Source organism: Dendrobates tinctorius, unplaced genomic scaffold (genome assembly GCF_039654945.1).
Source record: "Dendrobates tinctorius isolate UK_male_01 unplaced genomic scaffold, ASM3965494v1 ptg000162l, whole genome shotgun sequence".
NCBI classification, from domain to species: domain Eukaryota; kingdom Metazoa; phylum Chordata; class Amphibia; order Anura; family Dendrobatidae; genus Dendrobates; species Dendrobates tinctorius.
This window is the reverse complement of record NW_027361829.1, coordinates 8732044-8758349: the sequence shown is the minus strand read 5'-3', so window position 1 is coordinate 8758349 and position 26306 is coordinate 8732044. Positions and strand designations below refer to the sequence as shown.

Genomic DNA, 26306 nt, shown 5'->3' with positions numbered 1-26306 from the left:
GAAACTGCAGAAGCAAACAATATCTCGGAAACCAAAGCGGTGCAAACGTTCATTTTTGCAGCACAAACAAATGGTGTATTCATTTTTAAAATTTAAGAACATGGGGTGGAAAGTGGGCGGAGCTTCATAAAAATATAACGCGCAATATCTCTGGAACCAAAGCGGCGCAAACGTTCATTTTTGCGGCACAAACCAGCACAAACGCAGCACAAACGAATGGTGTATTCATTTTTAAAATTTAAGAACATGGGGTGGAAAGTGGGTGGAGTTTCAGCAAATTGAGCGCACAATATCTCGGAAACCAAAGCGGTGCAAACGTTCATTTTTGCGGCACAAACCAGCACAAACGCAGCACAAACAAATGGTGTATTCATTTTTAAAATTTAAGAACATGGGGTGGAAAGTGAGCGGAGCTTCATAAAAATATAACGCGCAGTTTCTCTGGAACCAAAGCGGCGCAAATGTTCATTTTTGCGGCACAAACCAGCACAAACGCAGCACAAACGAATGGTGTATTCATTTTTAAAATTTAAGAACATGGGGTGGAAAGTGGGTGGAGTTTCAGCAAATTGAGCGCACAATATCTCGGAAACCAAAGCGGTGCAAACGTTCATTTTTGCAGCACAAACAAATGGTGTATTCATTTTTAAAATTTAAGAACATGGGGTGGAAAGTGGGCGGAGCTTCATAAAAATATAACGCGCAATATCTCTGGAACCAAAGCGGCGCAAACGTTCATTTTTGCGGCACAAACCAGCACAAACGCAGCACAAACGAATGGTGTATTCATTTTTAAAATTTAAGAACATGGGGTGGAAAGTGGGTGGAGTTTCAGCAAATTGAGCGCACAATATCTCGGAAACCAAAGCGGTGCAAGCGTTCATTTTTGCGGCACAAACCAGCACAAACGCAGCACAAACAAATGGTGTATTCATTTTTAAAATTTAAGAACATGGGGTGGAAAGTGGGCGGAGCTTCATAAAAATATAAGGCGCAATATCTCTGGAACCAAAGTGGCGCAAACGTTCATTTTTGCTGTACAAACCAGCACAAACGCAGCACAAACGAATGGTGTATTCATTTTTAAAATTTAAGAACATGGGGTGGAAAGTGGGTGGAGTTTCAGCAAATTGAGCGCACAATATCTCGGAAACCAAAGCGGTGCAAACGTTCATTTTTGCGGCACAAACGCAGCACAAACAAATGGTGTATTCATTTTTAAAATTTAAGAACATGGGGTGGAAAGTGGGCGGAGCTTCATAAAAATATAACGCGCAATATCTCTGGAACCAAAGCGGCGCAAACGTTCATTTTTGCGGCACAAACCAGCACAAACGCAGCACAAACAAATGGTGTATTTTTATTCATCTTTTGAGAACATGGGGTGCCAACTTCACACAAGTGGTTGAAGTGTCTCAATGTGATTCTACAAGAGCCAGAACAATGCTCCTATAGACTTACATTGAGTGCTTATGACCATTACCTCTGACTTCCAATCAGTAAATGGCAGATTGGGACCAGAGCGGTGCCAGGAAGAGCTGAAGATGGCAACTAATAAGTATATTACTAGGGACAGAGAACTTGCATTAGTGGTACCACTCCAGAGCTGAAATAAAAAAAGCATACTGGAGTGGTGCTTTCAGTAGACAAGCCATAAAATATTTCACTTTTTAATCTAGCCTGTGCAAAGAAGGGGTGGAAGGAGAGTGATGGTATGGTCAGATGCCTCTCACCTAGTGTTATAAGAAATATTGAAATCTCTGAAGCCCCAAGCGAGGGTGGCATTCACCCCCTCCCACCTCCTCTCATGCGGAAAAAGTAGCAAAAATAGCTGACAGTCTCCTAGAATTAGACTGGTACAATAGGCATACAGAATGAGGAAATTGGGTATATAGCTGAAAAGGGACAACCTTAACATGCAGACAGTTCCTTTTTGAAGTGAAAGACGCCAGCAGTGCCAACAAAGATGTCTATTGTGTGACTATAAAGCTATATAGATTGGACACGTAATTAAGGCAGGAAAGGTGTTTTCAGAGGATTGGATAACAAAGGTACATATGTTTACATATTGATCGAGAAGTGGAAGAAGTTATTATTCCCTCCTCCCTCAGACTTGGGGTCTCCGAAAGAAATTTAAGGATATTGGTATATTTTTAACTTCAGGATGAATCTGGGAAAAAGATGTATAATTTTCCATAACTGTAACCCCTGCCTATAAGTCACAAATGAATAGTGGGTAGATCCCTGACAAGAACCATGTCATGTTTGGTCTCTGGGTAACTGTAAAATCCCGATAAAAAATATGGCTGCAATCTTTAACTTCTGCTATCACCAAGAGTGAAGATTTTGCAGAAGTTGGGAATTTCATAAAATCCTGAAGTGCTGAGGACATCCCACAACCTGGCCCACGTGAGGTCATCACGGGTGGTGTGTGGGTGTTACTCGGGTGCTGATAGTAGATCAAGGCAAAATATGATCTGTGTTCATGTAGAGAGATACACGTCGATGTATGCATGAACATCTCAAATCGAAGTGCTCTTCGCTAAACTGAATCATCTCTGTGATCGGTGTAGTATGTTCTTTTGTTATCCCTTTTATTTTCTGTAATTGTACATGCTGTAATGTCTTGTCCCCTTTGTAAAATATTTTGTATATTTTTTTTTTTTTTTTTATAAACACTGTCTTTTGTTTTGGATTAAATATAAAATTTAATAGTTTTGTTCCTTTTGTTCTGTAACCCACACCCCGAAGCCATATGCTACCAGATGCCGGCGTCCGGTCAGCCTGTATAGAATACAACTGGTGGTGGCAACGAGTATTACTGGGGTTATTGTGGAGTTCTCAGTGACTGTATCCGGGGTATATACATATATTCCATGTGTTGGATTTGGAGGTGAATATATCATATGCTCCTTGTTCGTTTCCCGATATCCGGCCTATTTGTGGAAACAGCATGTGGCCTCCTCCGTAGATCATCAGTCGATCGCGTAATTGTAAAATGTTTTGAACCCTCTGGCATGGACCACAAGACAGCTACAGTGATATGGTGGATGGGCTCGGGACCAACTTCAAGCAGTGGATCCAGGGACTATCAGTTACCACCTTAGAGGAATTGGAGGACCAAATATTGAAAGACCAGTTCCTTCATCTCCACCCTGTGGAGGTACAACAGTTCGTGGTGGACCGGGAGCTAAAGGACACCGCCAAGGCTGCACAGATCGCAGATACCTGAGAGTCCAACCATACACCTGAGGTGTGGAAGTCAGCCGTCACCAGCTTTAAAGGAGGTAAGCCAACAACTACCACCAGTGCCCCTGCCAGTCTTGAGGGGGTCATGCCCCATTTTCTGGCACAAGGCCTGCATCTGACTTCCGCCAATGCTATACCTGCAACCGAACTGGTCACATCAGCTTCACCTGCTGCAGAGACAGAAGAAGAATCCCACACCCAAGGCTCCAGGGACCACTGCAGCTGTTCTTTTAGTGGGTGGGGCAGTCGGGAGGGTCTGTGACAACTTGCAGTCAGCTATCGTTGGGTGGTACCGTCTCTATGGGGCTCAAAGACACCGAAGCCGAAAAAAGCCTCATCGACCCTGAGTGGTTTCCTGTGAAAACCCTGCCTATCACCGGGATTGGTGGTGTTCACCAACCTTTTCCCATGGCCTGGATTTTCACAGACTTGGATGCGGAGAGGTGTTAAGGGTAGTGGGAGTGTCTGAGAACCTCGTCACAAATTGGGAACCGATCTGGGACGGTTAGTTCCATTCCTGACAACCCTCACAGATCTGGTAATTCCGGTGATTCAGATGTTGATATAATTCATGGTGATATGACTTGTGGTTCCAGAGAACACAGCCAAGCCACGTTTTGGGGTGATGTTCCTGAGGATCCCCTAAAAGGAGCCAACATAAGTGCTAAGGGCGATGGGAACAGGCACGGAGATCATGAAGCAGGTGGTCCCATGCAACTGACCAGTGTCACAACGGACTGTGACATAGCTGGTGGTAGCTGCCCCATGATTATCACAGCTCCTGAGGCATTAGGGGAGGATGGATAAATGGTAACTACACCCTGTCAAGCTGATGAGAAAGGGTTGTTATCTCGCAGGTATAACGCCTACATGCAGGTCCTTCTCACAAAATTAGAATATCATTAAAAATTTAATTTATTTCAGTTCTTCAATGCAAAAAGTGAAACTCCTATATTATATACAGTCGTTACAAACCGTGATCTATTTCAGGTGTTTATTTCTGTTAATGCCAGGAAGAGGTAGATGGTCTTCCATGTCAACATGATGAAAGCTCATAATGACATGGAAGCTTGTGTCCTTCCTGTGTGTAGCCTTCCCTACGAAGGAGAGACAGAAATACTGGTGAGTTTACTGGCGGCAACCCGGGATAGAAGGTCTATTGAGGAGTCAGAATTCAACCCGCAGCTATCCATTGGCCAGAGGTCCCAGCTGCAGGAGGTTTCTGACCTTACCTGGCCATGTTCACAGGTGTTCCAGTGAGTATGCAGCTAGTTATCCATCAGGTGGACACAGGAACTCACTCCCCAGTCCGACAACCCGCTTACCGTGTCTCCCCAGAGGTGCAAAGAGACATAAAGGTGGAGACAAATGAAATGTTGTGCTTGGGGGTGATCCAAAAGTGTGTTGGCCTCGCCTGTAGTCCTGGTACCGTTCTGTGTGGACTACAGGAGACTAAATGCCATCACAGCTCTCAATACGTACCCAATGCCACACATCAATGAGCTGCTGGATCGCTTAGTACTTGACCATCATGGACCTGAGTTGAGGATACTGGCAGATTCCTATGTCCAAGGAGGCACAGGAGAGGTTCGCCTTATTTACCCCATTTGGATTGTATGAGTTCTGCATCATGCCTTTTGGCATGAGTAATGCACGGGCCACTTTCCAGCGATTAGTCAACCAGCTGCTCAAGGGACTAGAGGGGTTTGTTGCTTACTTGGATGATATTGCCATCTTCAGTCCCACCCAGGAGGAACACCTTGGGCACCTGGCTCTGGTTTGACTATAAATTCGGGAAAGTGTGAGGTAAGCATGACTGATGTGCAGCACCTCGGTCACCAAGTGAGTGATGGAACTCTGAAGCCAGAGCCCGGGTAGATTGATGTGATCACCTCTTGGCTATCCCCAAGGTGATGAAGTAGCTGATGTCCTTCTCAGATACAGCAGGGTACCATAGTAAGTTTTTTTTCCCCAACTATAGTGCCCTTGCTAAGCCTCTGACGGACCTCACGAAAAAGATATTATCGCAAACATTCAACTGGACAGCTGACTGTGAACGGTTCTTCATGGTGCTGAAGACTGCCTTTTCCAGTTTCTCAGTTCTACCAGCCCCGGATTTTTCCCTGCAGTTTGTAGTCCAAACTGTCTTCAGTACGTTTTGCTTAGGCGCTGTGCTCAGCCAGGTAAATGGGGAGGAAGAAGATCATTCGGTGATGTTCCACAGCCACAAGCTCTTACCCGGGAAGTGGCATACGTCACTATATGGTAGCAACCAACTTCACCATAGTTATTGACCACAACTCACTCAGCTGGCTGCATCCAGTGGCCAGTGATGATGGTAAACTACTGTGGTGGATCTCGGCTCTTGTGAAGTACGATTTTACCATTCAGCACATGAAAGGGAGTGAACATGGCAACGCAGATGGACTGTCCTTGCCAGGGATATGCTAAGGCCATAGGCTGAGGGAAACTATCTGTAAATCTGTAACCCCTCGCAACCTCAAAAAGTGGGAGGTGTCATAGGAAATATTGAAATCTTTGAAGGCACTAATTAGGAGGGCATTCACCCCACTCCCGCCTCCTCTTCCTCTCACGTGGAATTGCAGTAGCAAAAATAGCTGACAGTCTGAGTCTCCTAGAATGAGACTGGTACAATGGGCATACAGAAGCAGGAAATTGGGTATAGATGGATAGTGATAATCTTAACATGCGGGCAGCACCTTTTTGATGTGAAAGACGCCGGCAGTGCAAATAAGGATGTATAATGTGCATAGACAAAGATATATAGATTGGACAGGTAATTAAGGCAGGAAAGGTCTTCTCAGAGGGTTGGATAACAAAGGTAGATGTGTTTTACGTATATATCAAGAAGTGGAAGAAGCTATTGTTCCCGCCAGATTTGGGATCTCAGAAAATTATGAATATTGGTTCTTGTATAGATCTGGTGATTGGACACACATTTTCAACTTAAGGTCGAATCAGGGAAGAAAATGGTTTTTTTTCATTAACTAAAACCCCTGCCTATAAGCCACAAATCAATAGTAGCTAGGTTGCTGACAACAGCCATGTCATGTTTGGTCTCTGGGTAACGGAAAAATCTTGATAAAAAATATGACCGCGATCTCGAACTTCTGCGATCAACAAGAGTAAAGATATCACATATGTTGTGAATTTCATGTAATCCTGAAAGGCTGACGACATCCCACAACCTGATCCACGTAAGGTCATCGCGAGGGGGTTGTGTGAGTGTATCTTGAGTGCTCTTAAAAGATAAAGGTAAAATATGATCTGTGTATGCATGAATCCCGTTCAGTTAACGACTCAAATCGATTATCGTGGAGATCGCAGTGATTGTATTGGGGAATATACATATATTCCATGAGTTGGAATCGGAGGTGTATATACTATACGCTCACTGTTAGTTTCTCGATAACCGACGTATTAGTGGAAACACCACCGTCTGTGATCTTTGACACCTTGCCAAACCAGATCTCACACTTTGCACTGACAAGGGGCAGTACCCCAAAACAATGTCTGCAAATTGAGATTTTAGTTTTAGCTCTTTTCCTAAGTTATATTGCAAGGCTCGTTAGAGGGTCGATACAGACCTTTACAATTGCTACTTTCAATAGGCGGCACTAGAGTTCTAGTCCTCTTCAAATTTGTTCTCTTCCAATTTGCAGTATGGTTATTATAAACTCCATCTTACATTTACAGTTCAAAGTTCATGTAAAGTGTATGTGCTTCCTATATTTCTTGTGGCGGGCAAAAAGAGAAGTTCCTGTCCTGGTAATGTGCTGGGAGTGTCTTTATACAGGTGGATAGCTGATGTGACCACTCTCCAAATCATCTGGATTGACATGGGACATGAAAATTAAGGAAATATCTTTGGAGACATGAGGAATATGGTGTTTTGTTATTTTTTGTCTTTTACAGTGGGACATGGGCATCAATGAGTTATCGGCCGAAAGGTGACTGTTACTTTGCTTTTTTATTTTTTGTGACTATATAAGCATACAAGTGAGAAGTTTTTATTTCAAATAAAGAACTTTATTCTTGCTTTGTCTTTATTACAATCTTACCATGGGGTTAGTAATGGGGGCGTCTTGTAGATACTTCTTCATTACTAATTTCTGGGCTCGACCATAAAACAATTGACATCAACCCCAGACCTATTACCCCACCTGCTACCTCACCCCAGGTCAAGTGGAGAGAGCCAGGCACAGCTACAGAATTGGCACATCTAATAGATGCACCTTTTCTAGGGTGACTGCGGGCTGCTAATTTTAAGCTGGGGAGTGCCAATATTCGTGGCCCCTTCCCAGTCTGAGAATACCAGCCCCCAGCTGTCTGCATTAGCTTGGCTGGTTGTCAAAAAATAGGAGAGGACCCCACAACGTTTTTTTTTTTTTTTTTTTTTTTTTTAGTTTTTTAGCCCGTTTACCCCCAAGGGTGGTTTGCACGTTCATGACCAGGCCAATTTTTACAATTCTATAGTATAATGAAAACCTGGCACTCAACTTAAATGCTTAAATGGAGTAGTTTATTTGTAGTACCAAACAAAACGTTTTGGTCAGTGCAGACCTTCATCAGTTATGTGCTCAAAGATTGTCTGTACTTAAATTGGAGGGTGCTTTTTGTATGTCCCTGTAAAGCCAAATGTCAGTGTGCTGCTGGAGCGCAGTTAAGTCTTAGTTGTCTGACAGAGAAAGCGCGAGCCTGGTCCTCCTGGACGCTGTGTTCCACAGCTTGTGGAACACAGCGTCCAGGAGGACCAGGCTCCAAACCCTTATCTAGATGTATGGTGAGTGCTTCACAGAAGTTTATAACGCCCAGGCATAAATATAAAAAAATCATTTTTTCCACAAACATGATCTTTTAGTCCCCAATTTTTTTTATTTTCCCAAGGGTAACAGGAGAAATTGGACCCCAAAAGTTGTTGTCCAATTTGTCCTGAGTATGCTGATACCCCATACCCCAAAAAACGCAAGTGTGAAAGTAGCCTGAAAGACGCTTTTTTATTGTAAAAATAGTTTTTGCATCACCTCATTTTGAGAACTATAATTTTTCCATATTTTGACCCACTGAGTCATGTGAGGTCTTATTTTTTGCGGGACGAGTTGATGGTTTTATTGGTACCATTTTCGGGCACGTGACATGTTTTGATCGCTTTTTATTCTGATTTTTGGGACGCAGAATGAACAAAAACCAACATTTCAAGAATTTCTTTTGGGGGGTGCGTTTACACCGTTTCGCGTGCAGTAAAATTCATAAGGCGGTTTTATTCTTCAGGTCAGTATGATTACAGCGATACCTCATTTGTTTTTTTTATGTTTTGGCGCTTTTATCCAATGAAAACAATTTTATATAAAAAATAATTATTTTTGCATTGCTTTATTCTGCGAGCTATAACTTTATTTTTTCGCTGATGACGCTGCGTGGCAGCTCGTTTTTTGCAGGACAAGATGACGTTTTCAGCGGTACCATGGATATTTATATCCGTCTTTTTGATCGCGCGTTATAGCACTTTTGTTCGGCAGTATGATAATAAAGCATTATTTTGTGCTTTGTTTTTATTTTTATTTTTTTAAGGGGTTCGCTAAAGGGGTTAACTAATGGGACATTTTTATAGGGCGGGTCGTTATGGACGCGGCGATACTGAATATGTGTACTTTTGTTGTTTTGTTTTTTTTTATTTCCAAAAAATGAATTTATTAGGGAATATTTTTTTTTTATTTATTTAGCGATTCTTTATAAATTATTTCTACACTTTATTATACTGTCATATGTGAGATCGCTGATCTGACACATCACAGATCGCTGTGACTGATCAGCGATTTCAAATAGGGGCCCGGGTCCCATGGACGGGATAGTACGTCAGATGGCAGAAAGGGGTTAAATAATTAAAAAATACGATGTCGTGACCCATCTGTTTTCGATAACCATTCAATATAAAGCTGACATCTGGGGGTTGCAGCCCGCAGCTGTAAGCTTTACATGAGCTGGTTATCAAAAAGAGAGGGAGACTTATGCCATTTAAAAAAAAAAAAATATTTATGTATTGCACAGGTACAGGCTTATGAATTCTCTAATCAGACTCACCTGCTTTCACTGTGATCAGCGAGAAAAGGTGTAGGATGATGAGAGTAGTACTCTCATCAGTCGACAACTGTGACCGGCGGTAACCATTTTACTGCTGGTCACAGCTGCTAGCTCACATCCTGTCATCTGACAGCATGGGAACCGCAGCACTCTGACCGGCGGTGACCATCTTGCCGCCGATCGGAGCCCATATTTCCCGTTCGGTCACACAGATGGCAACTTGGGAAACGACAGATGTTCAGGCCCCCCATTCATCTGAATGGATTCCGGGTTCAAGTTCCGGTACCTTTCTGGTACATTCACGGGTTTTCACATTACTAACCTGGAGGCAGGTCTGAGGTGGCATTTAAAAGATAAAGGGAACCGCACATGCTCGGTCACTAGAAGACTGGGTTAGATAGATAGACATAGTAGCTTGTAATACTAACCCTTGCTGGTATCATGCTACTTATCAAATGTACTTTTCTTTTAAAGAAAACCTCTTGTCAAGAATATCCATGTTAAAGTAAAGATATGGGCATAATGGCGCTGTCTTACAGATAATATAGATACCTTCAGTGTAGAAAACTGAAGCCTGGTTTTTGTTACATCAAGTATAGAAGTTTCCTTTCCTGAGTTCTTTGTTCATCAGGGTGGGACTGTGGGGTAGGACTGTGGGTGGGGTCTTTGGCTTTGCCATGGCCTTCCTGCTGCCTCTGATGTTTTTATCATTTAAATTTTGCGCTGGCACCATCCTAGCTGTGGGCAGCAGATTGATATGGTGGCGAGCTTCAGGGAAATGGCAGGATATGCAGATTTAGATCTCTGCAAGATTTCTACACTGAAGGGATCTGTTAAATCGGAAAAACAGCGCCATTGTGCCCATACGTTTAGTTTAACATGGATAATCCTGATGACAGGTTCTCTTTAAGTGGGACATACTTTTGCAATTGAAATGTATTTCAAATTATTTACAAGATGTCTGCAGCATTAACTGCAAGTCATATGGTGCACAACCTCTTTACCGCTGTTCTTTCTCATGCATTAATTTTAACATGTGGTGTCAGTGCTGAGTTTTCTAGTTTATGTGATAAGCTGAATTTAGCAAGTAAGCTATTTAAGAACGCTCACTATTAGGACTAACCACTTAAGGGTAAGTTCACACTGGGTGTTTTTGATGAGTTTTTTGCTGTTTTCTTATGGTAATTTTCAGCTGCAAAGCCTATGAGATTCCAGAAATCTCATGCACACACATTGTGTTTTTTTTCTTATGTCATCAGGATTTTATGCTTTGCAGCGGTTTTTTTTTACATAGAGCATGTCATTTCTTTCAGCGTTTTTGCAGCGTTTTTCACCCATTGACTTGGATGAATGGTGAAAAAACGCTGCAAATATAAAGGTTGACCTTTTTTGCAGTGTATTTGCTGCAGAAATGTTAAGGACAGCAGGATGTGACCTCACAATCAGCTCTGCTACATCTAGATGGCAGGTTGCATGTTGCGTCCATACAGCCTGTTATCCAGCAGAGCGGACCCAAACCCCATTCACTTGAATGGGGGGCCCGACAATACAGTGTTTGACACGCTGTCATATGCATGACAGCGCGGCAACCACCGCTTCTGATCGGCTGTGAAACCATCCCCGCTGGTCAGAGAGCCGCGGTTCCCACGCTGTCAAAAGACAGCGTGAGCGCTCAGCTGTGATCGGACGTATGAAGTTTACCTCCAGTCACTGGTGTCAGCTGATGGGACTACCACTCCCATCAGTCGATACCTTCTGCCGCTAATAACAGTGAGAGCACGAGCGGATGATGGGAGTATCCATCAGCCGCTCCTGCGCTGTAAATAATGAAAAAAAAAAACCTGCATGGGTTCTCCCCTATTTTTGATAACCAGCCAGGCAAAACTCACAGCTGGGTGCTGCAGCCCTCAGATGTTAGCGGTAGCAAGATTGGTTATCAAGAATAGAGAGGTCCTCAGAGGCTTTTTTTTAATTATTTAAATAAATAACGTTAAAAAAATGGTGTGGGGTTCCATTTTTGACAACCAGCCTTGCTAAAGCAAACAGTTAGGGGCTGATATTCTCAGGCTAGTAAGGAGCCATGGATATTACCCCCCCAAGCCTAAAAATAGCAGCCCGCAGCTGCCCAGAAAAAGCATCTATTAGATGCGCCAATTTTGGTGCTTTGCCCAGCTCTTCCCACTTGCCCTGTAGCGGTGGCAAGTGGGGTGATAGTTGGGGAGTTGATATCACCTTTGTACTGTCAAGTGACATCAAGCCTTGGGGTTAGTAATGGAGAGGCATCTATAAGACACCCCCATTACTAACCCCATTGTCACAGTGTATAAAAACAGACACCCAGAATAAAGTCCTTTAATTGAAAAAGTGACACATATTCCTGTAATAATCTTAATTAAACCATAATAATAATATAATAATAATAATAATCTTTATTTATATAGCGCCAACATATTACTTACCACCTCGCCTAATTCCACTGAAGCCCTCGTTCTCCTGTAATAAACCAAAAATAAAAAACAACAAAATCCCTCACCTGTCCGTTTTTCTGTCCCACGCCGTAATCCATGTCTGGGGGAGAAATAGTTTTCAACCTCGACGGTGCCAAGATGCACCAGTCCAGGCTGAGCACCACTGGTGAATGAGCTGCTGCGAGCACATCCTCAGTGACTAGCGGTGATGTCACTGAGGCTGCGATCCCAGCCTTGCTGAACTTCGATGACCTCGGTGAGATCCCCGCTAGCACCGTGAGAAATTCGCACCGTGCAGAGGTGCGTTGACCGCAGTTGAAATTCTCCCTGTAAATTCGCCTTTGCACCGTGCGACTTTCTCATGGTGCTAGCGGGGATCTCACCGAGGTCACTGTAGTTCAACCTGGCTAGGAATGCAGCCTCAGTGCAGTCGCCGCTAGTTACCGAGGCTGGGTTCGCAGCAGCTCATTCATCAGTGGTTCTCAGCCTGATCTTATAGATACGCCTTTTTTGGACCTGCTGAGAGCTGATGTTTTTATCCATGGCCCCTTTCTAGGCTATTAATATTAGTCCGCAGCTGTCTGCATAGCCTTTGCTGGTTATTAGTTACTAGATCGAGGACCGATGCTATCGCGTCTGGAGGGCGGTAATGTCACGAAGGGGGCGGGCTTTGCAGCATTGAGAATCTCCCCCCATGTGCTCACCCACCTATCCACTCTCTCCTTCCGCATGTGCTGACTTCTCCTGTCTGTGCTCTCTTCTTTGACCTGTCTACCACATGTGCTATCCCCTTTGTCTGCTGTCTCTCTCCTTCCTGTGCTGTGTTCTCCCCTCATGTGCTGTCCCATTTGAGCTGTCCCCCTCTGTGCTCTGTCTCTTTCACCCCTGTGTCTGACTGTGTACAGAACAAACCACAGCTCCTGGGCAGGGGAGGAAGCAAAAGACAATACTGACATTACAGCAGGAGATCGCAGAGAATGCATTTTGTGAGGTAAAATTTTGTTTAAAAACAGTCTGAAATATTTTACCTCAAAAAATGAATCCTATGTGATCCCCTGCTGTAATGTCAGTATTGTCTTTTGCTTCCTCCCCTGCCCAGGAGATGTGGTATGCTCTGTACACGGTCAGACACAGACAATTTTTAAAATGAACTTTCGTTCATTTGAAAACTCCTTTAATTCCTTTGCCTGTAGACAAGTCGCGCATCTGCCGCCAGGATCAGCCGAATGATTCACTGCGCCTGTGCGGAATTCGCGCAGGCACATTGTGACGGTTTTCTGCTGGTGGTACTGCACAAGAGGGTGAGTGTGTGTGGTGCGACGGTGTTCCGCTGGTGGTACCGCGCAATAGGTTGGTACCAGCAGCAGTTTCCATTTTGAGACACGCATCACTTGGGTGTCACAATATGTCGGTCAGTGAACTTCATCCGCTTGGAATTCTGGGATACGCTGACATCTGGACAGAACTGGAAATGAGAACATTACAAGGCAATTACATAAATAGATAGGGGGAACCTCCATCATTTTTTTTAGGGTCCTCCATTTTACTCGCCGGTAAAGGCTAAGTATACAGCTGTGAGCTTATATTAATAGCCTGGGAAGCTCCATGGATATTACCCCCTTCCCAGGCTATAAACATTTTCCCCCAGCCGTCGGCTTTCCCTCTGTTGGTTACAAAAATTGCACGGGAGGCCATGCCATTTTTTTCAGAAAAATAATCTTTTATTAATTAAATACATGTACAGTTATTTGCACACATACAGTACTAATTGTATTTTTTACTGACATCTGTACATTTACCTATTCTATGTGTTTTTACTGTATGTAATCCATCTCTTCTATCCTGTCGGTTCCTGCAGTGATTTTACAATATTTGAATTGCCGGCTTTTTCTTCTTTCTATGTAATATATATACATATATATGTGTGTCACTGACATCTATATATCTATGTATTTTATGTGTATAGATCTGTTCTTTTATAATCCGTCAGTGTGATTTTACTGTACGCCGCATATGAATTGCCAGATTTTCAAAGGATCTAGAGGTGTAGTTCTACAAGAAGTAGTTTTTTTCTCTTCTGGGGGCATTCAACTTTATTAGCATGCACAAAAAGACACAAGTTAGCCCCAAAAATGCATGGAAAAAACGCGCCAAACGCGCACCAAAACATGCTTTTTTGCCGTAGCTTGTATCCTTCGAAGAAATCAGGTTTTGTGCAGAAGCAAAAAAAGCCGCAGCAAAAACACTCAGTGTGAATTTACCCTAAAGAATGTAGTAAGCGGTGCAATTTGTCTGGTATAGTCAAATTTAATAAAAGCTTCTGAACAGCAAAAGTAAGAAATGAGTAATAAAATGTATTTATTTTAAAGGTCATTGAAGCCAATAGAAATGGAGAAATTAATTTGAAAATTGAGACAGATCTGGTTTCTGTTTCCACACATTTCAAAGATCTAGGAAATCCTCCTTGGGGTAGGCTGATCTGTATTTATTAATTTCTTTAATGCATTCCTGTATTTTATACTTGTTTTTGTAGTTTCATGAGTATATTGCAATGTCTTAGGATAAGCTAGTAAAATGTGAAGGTAGTACCAAATTATGGCAGCTTTGAAGAGTGTTGCACTGACTAACTGAAAAAATGTGTAATACCGTGTTTCCCCGAAAGTAGGACCCCCCCCCGAAAGTAAGACAGGGTGGGGGTTACGGGGGGTCCTTCAATGTAAGGCCTCCCCCGAATGTAAGGCAGGGTTGGGGGCCGCTGTGAAATGTAAGGCCCTTACCTTTGGGCCGCCGCTGTCCCCCATTGGGTCCCCAGGCTCCAGAGGTGTCCTCAGGTGCAGCTGGGCGGGTCCAGCGCTCATGGGGTTAACTCGCCGTGTTAACCCCGCAATCCGCCCAGCTCAACAGCTCATTGGCCGCCCCTGTTCCCCACGTCACCGCCGGCCCCCGGCTCGAGCACTGATTGGTCCAGCAGCTCGGGCTGTAATTGGCCGCCCCAGCCCCACGTCACCGCTGTTTCCCTGCTGATTGGCACAGCGTTCCCTGCAGCACAGGCCTTCCGCACCCACAGCCGCACCGCAGAGGAAAACGTCCAGCATTTAAAAACCAAGTAGGGAAACATGTACTGTATAGGGTATGGGGCTGTGTGCAGTGGGATACGGCACTGTTATGGGGTGTGGGGCTGTGTGCAGTGGGATACGGCACTGTTATGGGGTGTGGGGCTGTGTGCAGTGGGATACGGCACTGTTATGGGGTGTGGGGCTGTGTGCAGTGGGATACGGCACTGTTATGGGGTGTGGGGCTGTGTGCAGTGGGATACGGCACTGTTATGGGGTATAACAGCATGTTAATAAATGTTAATTTATTGGTTAAAAAGAAATTGTCATTTTTTTTCGGCTAATGTAAGACCTCCCCCGAAAGTAAGACAGGGTGGGACTTTTTGGGGTAAAATTAATGTAAGACAGGGTCTTACTTTCGGGGAAACACGGTAAACATCAAGAAAAAACAAAAATGGAAAGCGCACATAAGGTGTATTGTCTTGAAGAACCACAATAGCAAGCAAGCCCAATCAGTTAGACTCACCTGCTGAAGTTGTGTGAGTCACAACAAACTGGGAATCACTCATAAAGGTCCGGTCGTCGCTGGTATCCCGCTGGTAATAAATGAAACAAATCCAAAGTGGAAAAAAGAGCCGGGCTGAATAAACCGCGCTGACCAGAAAAAAGCGCACCTTCGGCAGTCCATATAATAAAAAACTTCTTTAATAAGCCTACGCGTTTCGTGGCAAAACCAGCCACTTCATCAGGGCATAAAAAACAATCACAAATTCAGGATATAAATACAATCACAAACTGTTTCAATACACCTTTCTTTGACATCATTTCCTGTGGAAACACCCATATATCATATAAAACCATGTATATAAATAAAAAAATGCTTAAATATTGTGATTAAAATCCAATAACATATCTATCAATATCATGGAAATTTTTATACACCAAAATAACAAAAAATATATATGATAAAATAAAATGCAAAAAAATGAACGCGAACCCAACACTTCAGAACAACTCAAAAATGTAGTTTATGTGTCTTAGCCCACTGGACCACACCAAATCCACAAACCCCTTGAGATCCTCATATGTAGCAAATACCCCACTCATTTATTTATTTCACCAAAATATGTTTTTAAAAAAGGTCACTAATTTCATTTAAACCCATTGGTTGGAGTGTATTTAATTTATATATCCAATAAGTTTCCTTTCTTTTTAAATTTTGTATTCTATTCGGGGTATGTTCAGATACATGATCTATGGGAAGCATCGTCAGAGACACAGAACCCTGATGGAACACTGCGCAGTGACGGGACAAACCATGTTTCATATATCCCTTCCGAATGTTAAACCTATGGGAATTAATCCTCTTATGTAAAGGTTGAGATGTCCTACCTACATATTGCTTCCCACATTTGCATTGAATCGGATAGATGACAAAACTGGTCATACATGTCATCCTATATCTGATCCTAAATTCCCCACTCGGATAACTAAAGGAGTGAAATCTATCAGTAGAATCAATTACAGATCTACAACACTGACAGCCTTTCCTGTTACATTGAAAAGCGCCTTTTTTCTCATGTAGTATTGTAACAACCTTGCTGGCGTCACTGCATGGCCTCCCATCCCCCGCACACCAACTTACTTTCTGCTTCAAGCCATGCTGTGAAATCTGTCTGTTGCCAGCCCTGAGCTCCATGTGCTATGCCTCGTTTTCCTGCTTGCTCTCCATGTTTCCTGACTGTGTGTATAGGGGGGCGGCGCCTGAACTCTCTAGTTCTTATGCAGTCTGGGTGCACCTGGGTAATCTGTCCCTGACCAATCACCTGGAGCCCTTGACTATTTAGTTTCGCCACTCCCACTGAAACATTGCCTGTGCAATGTCTAAACTCTGTTAGCTCCTTGCTGCTGAACTAGCCAGGCCCTGTTCTGTGTATCTCCTTCTCTGGAGGATTACTCTAGTCTTGCTTTGTTCCTTGTCTGCCTGCCAGGAGGCTGAATATCCTGGCCCTTGAGTCTTGTTCCCAGTTCCTTGTCTGTTCTCTGTCCGCTTGCCAGGAGGCAGAATATCCTGGTCCTTGTGTCTTTGTTCCGGTGTCTCTGTCTGAACTCAGTCTTACCTCTGTCTGTCTGCACGGCCCCCTAGCCGCTCTGCCTGCACGGCTCCGCACACCTGCGGCTCTGCCTGCTCCGCACCTCCTGTGTGAACAGGTCTAAACCTGTTCCTTCATATTCCACTCCTTCCTGCCTATACCCATACCTGCACCTCTTGTGTGAACAGGTCCAAACCTGTTCTCTCATACACCACTCCCTCCTGCCTACACCTGCTGTGTGAACAGGTCCAAACCTGCTCTCTCATACACCACTCCCTCCTGCCTACACCTGCTGTGTGAACAGGTCCAAACCTGCTCTCTCATACACCACTCCCTCCTGCCTACACCTGCTGTGTGAACAGGTCCAAACCTGCTCTCTCATACACCACTCCCTCCTGCCTACACCTGCTGTGTGAACAGGTCCAAACCTGCTCTCTCATACACCACTCCCTCCTGCCTACACCTGCTGTGTGAACAGGTCCAAACCTGCTCTCTCATACACCACTCCCTCCTGCCTACACCTGCTGTGTGAACAGGTCCCTACCTGCTCCTTCTTATGCCACACCAATCTGTCCTGTGTCTCCAAGCCGTGCCCGCCTGTCCTGTGTCTCCAAGCCGTGCCCGCCTGTCCTGTGTCTCCAAGCCGTGCCCGCCTGTCCTGTGTCTCCAAGCCGTGCCCGCCTGCCCTGTGTCTCCAAGCCGTGCCCGCCTGCCCTGTGTCTCCAAGCCGTGCCCGCCTGCCCTGTGTCTCCAAGCCGTGCCCGCCTGCCCTGTGTCTCCAAGCCGTGCCTGTCGTGTCTACCTGCCTGCCTGTCTATAGCCTCTGTCAAAGTGACTTGTCCCCGAGTGGGACCAGCAGCCACAGCCAGACACCACCCTGGAGTGGCACCTGACAGCTATCTGCCGCACAAGCCTGACCTCACCATCAGAGGCTCCAGTGAAGACCGAGGTAGCTGTCGTAGTCACGCCCCTTCCAGGGTAGTCTGGTTTGTGGCACAGTGGGGCCACAACCCCCCGGCTCGCGCCATTCAGCCAAGGCGCGAGCGTGACAAGTATACTACTGTTAAGTGAAATATCCCTTGAGGAGATAACACTTGGGGCTAAAATGTTTTTTTTGTTTTTGTTTTTTTTGGGTTTTTTTATGGTGGGAGCCCTCCTAAAAATCAACCCCGGCATCTGATCCACCAAACTTATTGGATATATAAATTAAATACACTCCAACCAATGGGTTTAAATGAAATTAGTGACCTTTTTTAAAAGCATATTTTGGTGAAATAATTAAATGAGTGGGGTATTTGCTACATATGAGGATCTCCTGGGGTTTGTGGATTTGGTGTGGTCCAGTGGGCTAAGACACATAAACTACATTTTCGAGTTGTTCTGAAGTGGTGGGTTCGAGTTCCTTTTTTTGCATTTTATTTTATCATATATATTTTTTGTTATTTTGGTGTATAAAATTTCCATGATATTGATAGATATGTTATTGGATTTTAATCACAATATTTAAGCATTTTTTTATTTATATACATGGTTTTATATGATATATGGGTGTTTCCACAGGAAATGATGTCAAAGAAAGGTGTATTGAAACAGTTTGTGATTGTATTTATATCCTGAATTTGTGATTGTTTTTTATGCCCTGATGAAGTGGCTGGTTTTGCCACGAAACGCGTAGGCTTATTAAAGAAGTTTTTTATTATATGGACTGCCGAAGGTGCGCTTTTTTCTGGTCAGCGTGGTTTATTCAGCCCGGCTCTTTTTTCCACTTTGGATTTGTTTAATAAACATCAAGAAATATAATGGATAATTGATCAAAAAAACTAAAGTGAGCTCTGTCACAGACTGTAGTGAGTAGTAGTTGGTGTGAGCCCTGAGAACCTACAGTTAGGTCCATATATATGACATATGACTCTACACCCCCCTGTCCATGCGAGTGGCGGTGGTGTATCGTCCTCCCGGCCCCTCCCATCAGTTCCTGGATCATTTTGCCACTTGGCTTCCACATTTTCTCTCCTGTGACACCCCTACCCTCATCATGGGAGATTTCAACATCCCCATTGCTCTTCCCCTCTCACCATCTGCTACTCACCTTTTATCTCTAACCTCCTCATTTGGCCTTTCGCAGCTTACTAATTCTCCAACGCATGATGACGGAAACTCCCTCGACTTGGTCTTCTCTCGACTTTGTGCAGTGGATGATTTTGCAAACTCCCCTCTCCCGCTCTCTGACCACAATCTTCTTTCATTCTCTATAAAGAACTGCCAGGCTGCTCAGGTCACCCCCACTGTCCAGACTTATAGAAACATACAGGCCATTAACACCCAGAAACTTATGAAGAACTTGCAGTCTTCATTGGCCCCTATCTCTTCCCTCTCATGTCCGGATTCTGCATTGAAGCATTACAATGAAACACTTCAAAGTGCCCTGGATGAATTTGCACCCCCTATAAATAGAACACCACAACGCAGATGGCGACAACCCTGGCACACCGTGCAAACACGTTTCCTGCAGCGGTGCTCCAGGTGCGCCGAACGTCTGTGGAGAAAATCCAATCTACACGAAGATTTCATAGAATCATAGAATTTCATCCATTTTACGTTTATGCTTAGAACATACAACACTGCCCTTCACCTCTCCAAACAAACCTATTTCAACACCCTCATCACCTCACTGTCAAATAACCCGAAACGTCTCTTTGACACTTTTCATTCTCTACTCAATCCAAGAGTACAGGCCCCAACCACAGAGCTCAGAGCTGACGATCTGGCCAACTACTTCAAAGAAAAAATTGACCAGATTCGACAGGAAATTATCTCCCAATCACCTCATACCACGCACTGTCCTCCCTCCCCCACTGCATCTAGCTCACTCTCTGATTTTGAACCAGTCACAGAAGAAGTAAGCAGGCTCCTTGCATCTTCTCGCCCAACTACTTGCACCAGTGACCCATTTCCGTCACGATCTCCTCCAGTCCCTTTCCCCTGCTGTCACCCCTCACCTAACTAAAATATTTAACCTCTCTCTCTCTTCTGGTATTTTTCCCTCCTCATTTAAGCATGCCATCATACATCCACTACTTAAAAAACCATCCCTCGACCAAAACTGTGCCGCTAGCTATAGACCTGTCTCTAATCTTCCCTTCATCTCTAAACTCCTGGAACGCCTGGTCCACTCCCGTCTTATCCGCTATCTCTCAGAAAACTCTGTTCTCGACCCTCTCCAATCCGGTTTCCGCTCTTTACACTCCACTGAAACTGCCCTCATTAAAGTCTCTAATGATCTGCTAACAGCTAAATCAAATGGTCATTACTCCATGCTAATTCTCTTGGATCTCTCTGCAGCATTCGACACTGTGGATCATCAGCTCCTCCTCACTATGCTCCGTTCCATTGGCCTCAAGGACACCGTTCTCTCCTGGTTCTCCTCCTATCTCTCTGACCGCTCCTTTACTGTATCTTTTGCCGGTTCCTCCTCCTCTCACCTTTCCCTTACTGTTGGGGTCCCCCAAGGATCGGTTCTAGGCCCCCTCCTCTTCTCCTTGTACACTGCCCCTATTGGTCAAACAATCAGTAGATTTGGGTTCCAGTACCATCTCTATGCTGATGACACCCAATTATACGCTTCTTCTCCTGACATCACGCCAGCCTTTCTAGAAAACACCGGCGATTGTCTAAACGCTGTGTCTAATATCATGTCCTCACTATATCTGAAACTGAACCTGTCAAAAACTGAACTCCTTGTGTTTCCTCCCTCTACTAATGTACCTATACCCGACATTGCTATTTCTGTGGGTGGCTCCACTATTACTCCCCAGCAACAGGCCCGCTGTCTTGGGGTCATACTTGATTCCGAGCTTTCCTTTGCCCCCCACATTCGATCACTGGCTCGCTCTTGTCATCTGCACCTCAAAAACATTTCTAGAATTTGACCTTTTCTTACTTTTGACTCTGCAAAAACTCTTACTGTTTCTCTTATTCATTCTCGTCTCGACTATTGTAACTCTCTTCTAATCGGTCTCCCTCTTACCAAACTCTCCCCTCTCCAATCTGTCTTGAATGCTGCAGCCAGGATCATATTCCTCACCAATCGTTACACCGATGCCTCTACCTTGTGCCAGTCATTACACTGGCTACCCATCCACTCCAGAATTCAGTATAAACTTATTACCCTCACCCACAAAGCCCTCCATGGCTCAGCACCACCCTACATCTCCTCCCTTGTTTCAGTATACCACCCTACCCGCGCCCTCCGTTCTGCTGATGACCTGAGGTTAGCATCCTCAATAGTCAGAACCTCCCACTCCCGTCTCCAAGACTTTACACGTGCCGCGCCAATTCTTTGGAATGCACTTCCCAGGTCAATACGATTAGTCCCCAATCCCCACAATTTTAAGCGTGCCCTGAAAACGCATTTATTCAGACTGGCCTATCGCCTCAACACATTAACCTAATCTATCCCTGTGTGGCACAGCCAAAAGTTTTACCATAACCAGATTTCCCGCATCATGTTCCCACATGCTTTATGCATCCATTAGCCCTCTGTGTCTGTACTGTCACACACTTAACATTATGGCTGGTCCATACAATCAGGGCAATTGTTACCACCCACCTTTCGTGTCTACCTCTTTCCTCATAGACTGTAAGCTTGCGAGCAGGGCCCTCATTCCTCTTGGTATTTGTTATAATCTACTGTATGTGATTATTGTTATGCTGTAATGTCTATTGTCTGTACAAATCCCCTCTGAAATGTAAAGTGCTGCGGAATATGTCGGCGCTATAAAAATAAAATTTATTATTATTATTATATATATTTGGACAGAGACAACATTTTTCTAATTTTGGTTCTAGACATTACCACAATGAATTTCAAACAAAACAATTCAGATGCAGTTGAAGTTCAGACATTCAGCTTTCATTTGAGGGTATCCACATTAAAATTGGATGAAGGGTTTAGGAGTTTCAGCTCCTTAACATGTGCCACCCTGTTTTTAAAGGGACCAAAAGTAATTGGACAGATTAAATAATTGTAAATAAAATGTTCACTTCTAGTACTTGCTAGAAAACCCTTTGTTGACAATGACTGCCTAAAGTCTTGAACTCATGGACATCATCAGACGCTGTGTTTCCTCCTTTTTGATGCTCTTCCAGGCCTTCACTGCAGTGGTTTTCAGTTGCTGTTTGTTTGTGGGCCTTTCTGTCTGAAGTTTAGAGCTTAACAAGTGAAATGCATGCTCAATTGGGTTGAGATCAGGTGACTGACTTGGCCATTCAAGAATATTCCACTTCTTTGCTTTAATAAACTCCTGGGTTGCTTTGGCTTTATGTTTTGGGTCATTGTCCATCTGTAGTATGAAACAATGACCAATCGGTTTGGCCGCATTTGGCTGGATCTGAGCACACAGTATGGCTTTGAATACCTCAGAATTCATTCGGCTGCTTCTGTCCTGTGTCACATCATCAATAAACACTAGTGACCCAGTGCCACTGGCAGCCATGCATGCCCAAGCCATCACACTGCCACCATCGTGTTTTACAGATGATGTGGTATGCTTTGGATCATGAGCTGTACCACGCCTTCGCCATACTTTTCTCTTTCCATCATTCTGGTAGTGGTTGATCTTGGTTTCATCTGTCCAAAGAAAGTTCTTGCAGAACTGTGCTGGCTTTCTTAGATATTTTTTTTAGCAAAGTCCAGTCTAGCCTTTTTATTCTTGATGCTTATGAGTGGCTTGCACCATGCAGTGACCCTCTGTATTTACTTTCATGCAGTCTTCTCTTTATGGTAGATCTGGATATTGATACACCTACCTCCTGGAGAGTGTTGTTCACTTGGTTGGCTGTTGTGAAGGGGTTTCTCTTCATCATGGAGATTATTCTGCGATCATCCACCACTGTTGTCTTCTGTTGGCGCCCAGGTCTTTTTGCATTGATGAGTTCACCAGTGCTTGCTTTCTTTCTCATGATGTACCAAACTGTAGATTTTGCCACTCCTAATGTTGTAGCAATTTCTCTTTTTTTTTTTTTTTTTTTGCAGCGTAAGGATGGCTTGTTTCACCTGCATGGAGAGCTCCTTTTACCGCATGTTTCCTTCACAGCAAAACCTTCCAAATGCAAGCACCACACCTCAAATCAACTCCAGGCCTTTTATCTGCTTAATTGAGAATGACATAATGAAGGGATTGCCCACACCTGTTCATGAAATAACCTTGGAGTCAATTGTCCAATTACTTTTGGTCCCTTTAAAAACAGGGTGGCACATGTTAAGGAGCTGAAACGCCTAAACCCTTCATCCAATTTTAATGTGGATACCCTCAAAAGAAAGTTGAAAGTCTGAACTTCAACTGCATCTGAATTGTTTTGTTTGAAATTCATTGTGGTAATGTCTAGAACCAAAATTAGAAAAATGTTGTCTCTGTCCAAATATACATGGACCTAACTGTACCTCTTGTTGTCCTGATTCTTCTTTTCATTAGCCGCCCTGGCATAATGTCATTGCTACGGACGGAGTGACTTTGCACATCCCCTGGAGTTTGGAGACTGCTCTCAGGCTTTCCATCTTCCAGCAACAACTCTAGTACTGAGTAATTATCTCGAAGTATCGGGAAGTCAGCTGAGCTTAATTTATTTTGCCTTTTTCTCCTCCACCTCATTGGGGGACACAGGACCGTGCTGCTGCCACTAGGAGGACACTAAGCAATTACACAAAAAAATTAACTCCTCCTCCACAGTATACACCCTCTTCTGGCTCTATCCTGAACCAGTTCTTGCTTAGTGCCTTTAGGAGGAACTAGGGTCTGATTTCAGACCCCGACTTTCTTATTTTATTTTTTATTATTATTTCATTTTTTTCTCTTTTTTCCACGGATAGATCGGGCGACGGGGCCTTTCAAGGTCCTGATCTCCCAAAAACATCAACAGGCGGGAACGCGGAGTGTCACCTCCTGCAACCTCCGTGTCGGACTGGGCTCTCATAGGGGCGACGAATTCCTTTAATGGGTCCGCTCTTCCCACACCAACTACAGACGGTAACATGGGGTGTTGCCCCCACGTACCCCCTTCCAAAGTCAGAACTTCAGCCGGCCTGCCCTGCTCCCATAGTGGTTACGCAGGCAGAGGCTCCTTTGTGGCGTTTGTGTGGCCCCACTGCACCACCACTGTGAGAAAGCGGCTGGTGTCAGGAAATTAACGTGCCCTCTCCACCTCCCTGTCAAAGGAATGGTGGATTGAGGATGGACGGCGCAGCTGACATTCGCCGTCTGTGGACCATGGCGCTCCCGATTCTGCTGGCAGTGAGTAAGGCCTGTTGTGAACTCATTTTCTGGTTTACCTCTGGCTTCTGGTGAGGGTGGTGGAGCTGGCTGTGTTGACAGAGGAGTCGTGAGATCTCCATCCAGGCTCCCTCTGGTGGTGACAGTAGGTAATGAAGCTGATCTAAATGGCAGAGACCTGCTACCTGAGGAGGAGGACTGTGAGTGGACATCAGGAGTCTCTGACTGGATTTAAGTAAGCCGACTCCCTAATTTTGTGCTGGTGACGTTTTCCTGCCCTGAGGTTCTGGTTTCCAGTTCTATTCCTGCCTTCTCAAGCTAAGTGTGCTCTGCTATTTTCTCAGATGAGATTTGGTCTGGTTTACTCAGTTTTTGTGGTCAGCCAGCCCCTGCTGGGGCTGTGCTGAATTTCCATTCTTATGTCTCTGTTTATGCCAGTTTGCTTTTTTTCCCTGATCAGATTGGTCTCTTTTTGCTCTGTCTTCAGAATATACCAGAGTGCTGATATAGGGAATTGAAGTCTAGCGACTTCAGGGTTTTTGTTATCAGAAAGTGTTGGACATTTTTTGGCAGGGTTTTGTGCATGCTTGCAGACAGCATCTTTCCTTTCCTGTCCTTTCTTGTTAGTGTGGGCCCCATCATTTGCTCAGTCTATTTTTCTATCTGTGTTTGTGTTTTCATCTTGTCTCACTGACAATACATGTTTGGGGGCTGTCTATTGCTTTGGGGTCTGCTCTGGGGCAGTTTAGATTTCCCCTTTTCTTGCTTTAGGCCTATTTAGTTCTCCGGCTGTGACGAGGCATCTAGGATCATCATAGGTACGCTCCATGGCTACTGCTAGTTGTGTGGATAGGATCAGGGTTCTGCAATCCGCTTAGTTACCAACCTCTCTGGTTTTCTGTGGCTTAGCTTGTTTTTGTTTTTTCCTCCTCGGTGACTCATTCATAACAGAATCACCAGCCATACTGCAGATTCTAGGGTACTCAAAGCAGGAAAAAAAAATTGTATAAAAAAAAAAAGTGTCAGAATTTTTTTTTTTTTTTTATATGTATTTTTTCCTCTTTTTCTCTGGGGCCGTAGGAGGATTTTTTCCTTAATGGAGATTAAGCAATTGTCTGATCGTGTGGAGCAGCTCGCTGCTGAAGTGCAGGGAATTTCCACCTATCTCGCTCAATCACATGCTGTTGAACCAAAAATCCCTACTCCTGATGTGTTTTCTGGGGATCGGTCTAAATTTTTGAATTTTAAGAATAATTGTAAATCATTTCTTGCCTTGAAGCCTAACTCATCGGGGAGCTCTGCGCAGCAGGTTAAAATTGTCATCTCCTTGCTGCGCGGCGATCCCCAGGATTGGGCGTTTTCTTTGACACCTGAAAATCCTATTCTGACTAATGTGGATGCATTTTTTCAGGCCTTGGGGTTGTTGTATGATGAACCTAATGCTATTCATCAATCTGAGAAAGCCCTATTAGCATTGAACCAGGGTCAGGGTTCTGCAGTTATACTGTCAAAAATTCCGAAAGTGGGCGGTCCTTACTACATGGAATGATGGTGCCTTGGTGCCTTTCGCAAGGGTTTATCAGGAACCGTAAAAGATATGGTGGGATATCCTGTTCCCTCTGGTCTTGACGATTCTATGTCATTAGCCATTCAAGTTGATCGGCGTTTACGTGAACGTAAAACTACCCGAGAGGTGTTGCCACCTTTTGAACAAATGTCTGAAACTATGCAATGTGATAGAGTTTTGTCTAGGGTGCAACGTCAGGAGTATAGAAGGCGTAATAAGCTGTTTTTTCTGTGGAGATCCCTCTCATATTATTTCTGTCTGCCCTAAACGAGAGAAACGTTTTGCACACACATTTGCTGTGGCTGGCGTACAACCTAAGTTTCTTTTGGCAATTACTTTGATCTGCTCCTTATCCACATTTTCAGCTAAGGCTTTTGTGGATTCAGGAGCGGCTTTGAATCTGATGTATTTGGACTTTGCTAAACGTTGTGGTTTTCCCATGATACCTCTGCGGACCCCTATTCCTTTGAGGGGTATTGATGCTACTCCTTTGGCGGAGAATAAAC

At 44.2% G+C, this 26306-nt stretch overlaps 1 protein-coding gene across 5 annotated transcripts in view; it reads left to right on the top strand.

Moving 5' to 3' along the window:
* HUS1 (HUS1 checkpoint clamp component) overlaps positions 1-26306 on the top strand; it is a 229422-nt gene that overhangs the window by 170105 nt on the left and 33011 nt on the right. For all 5 annotated transcript variants that reach the window (XM_073549844.1, XM_073549846.1, XM_073549847.1 and 2 more), the window contains one exon: positions 14189-14288. In XM_073549844.1, coding sequence (XP_073405945.1) covers positions 14189-14288 — 100 coding nt within the window. The remainder of the gene's footprint in view (positions 1-14188; positions 14289-26306) is intronic.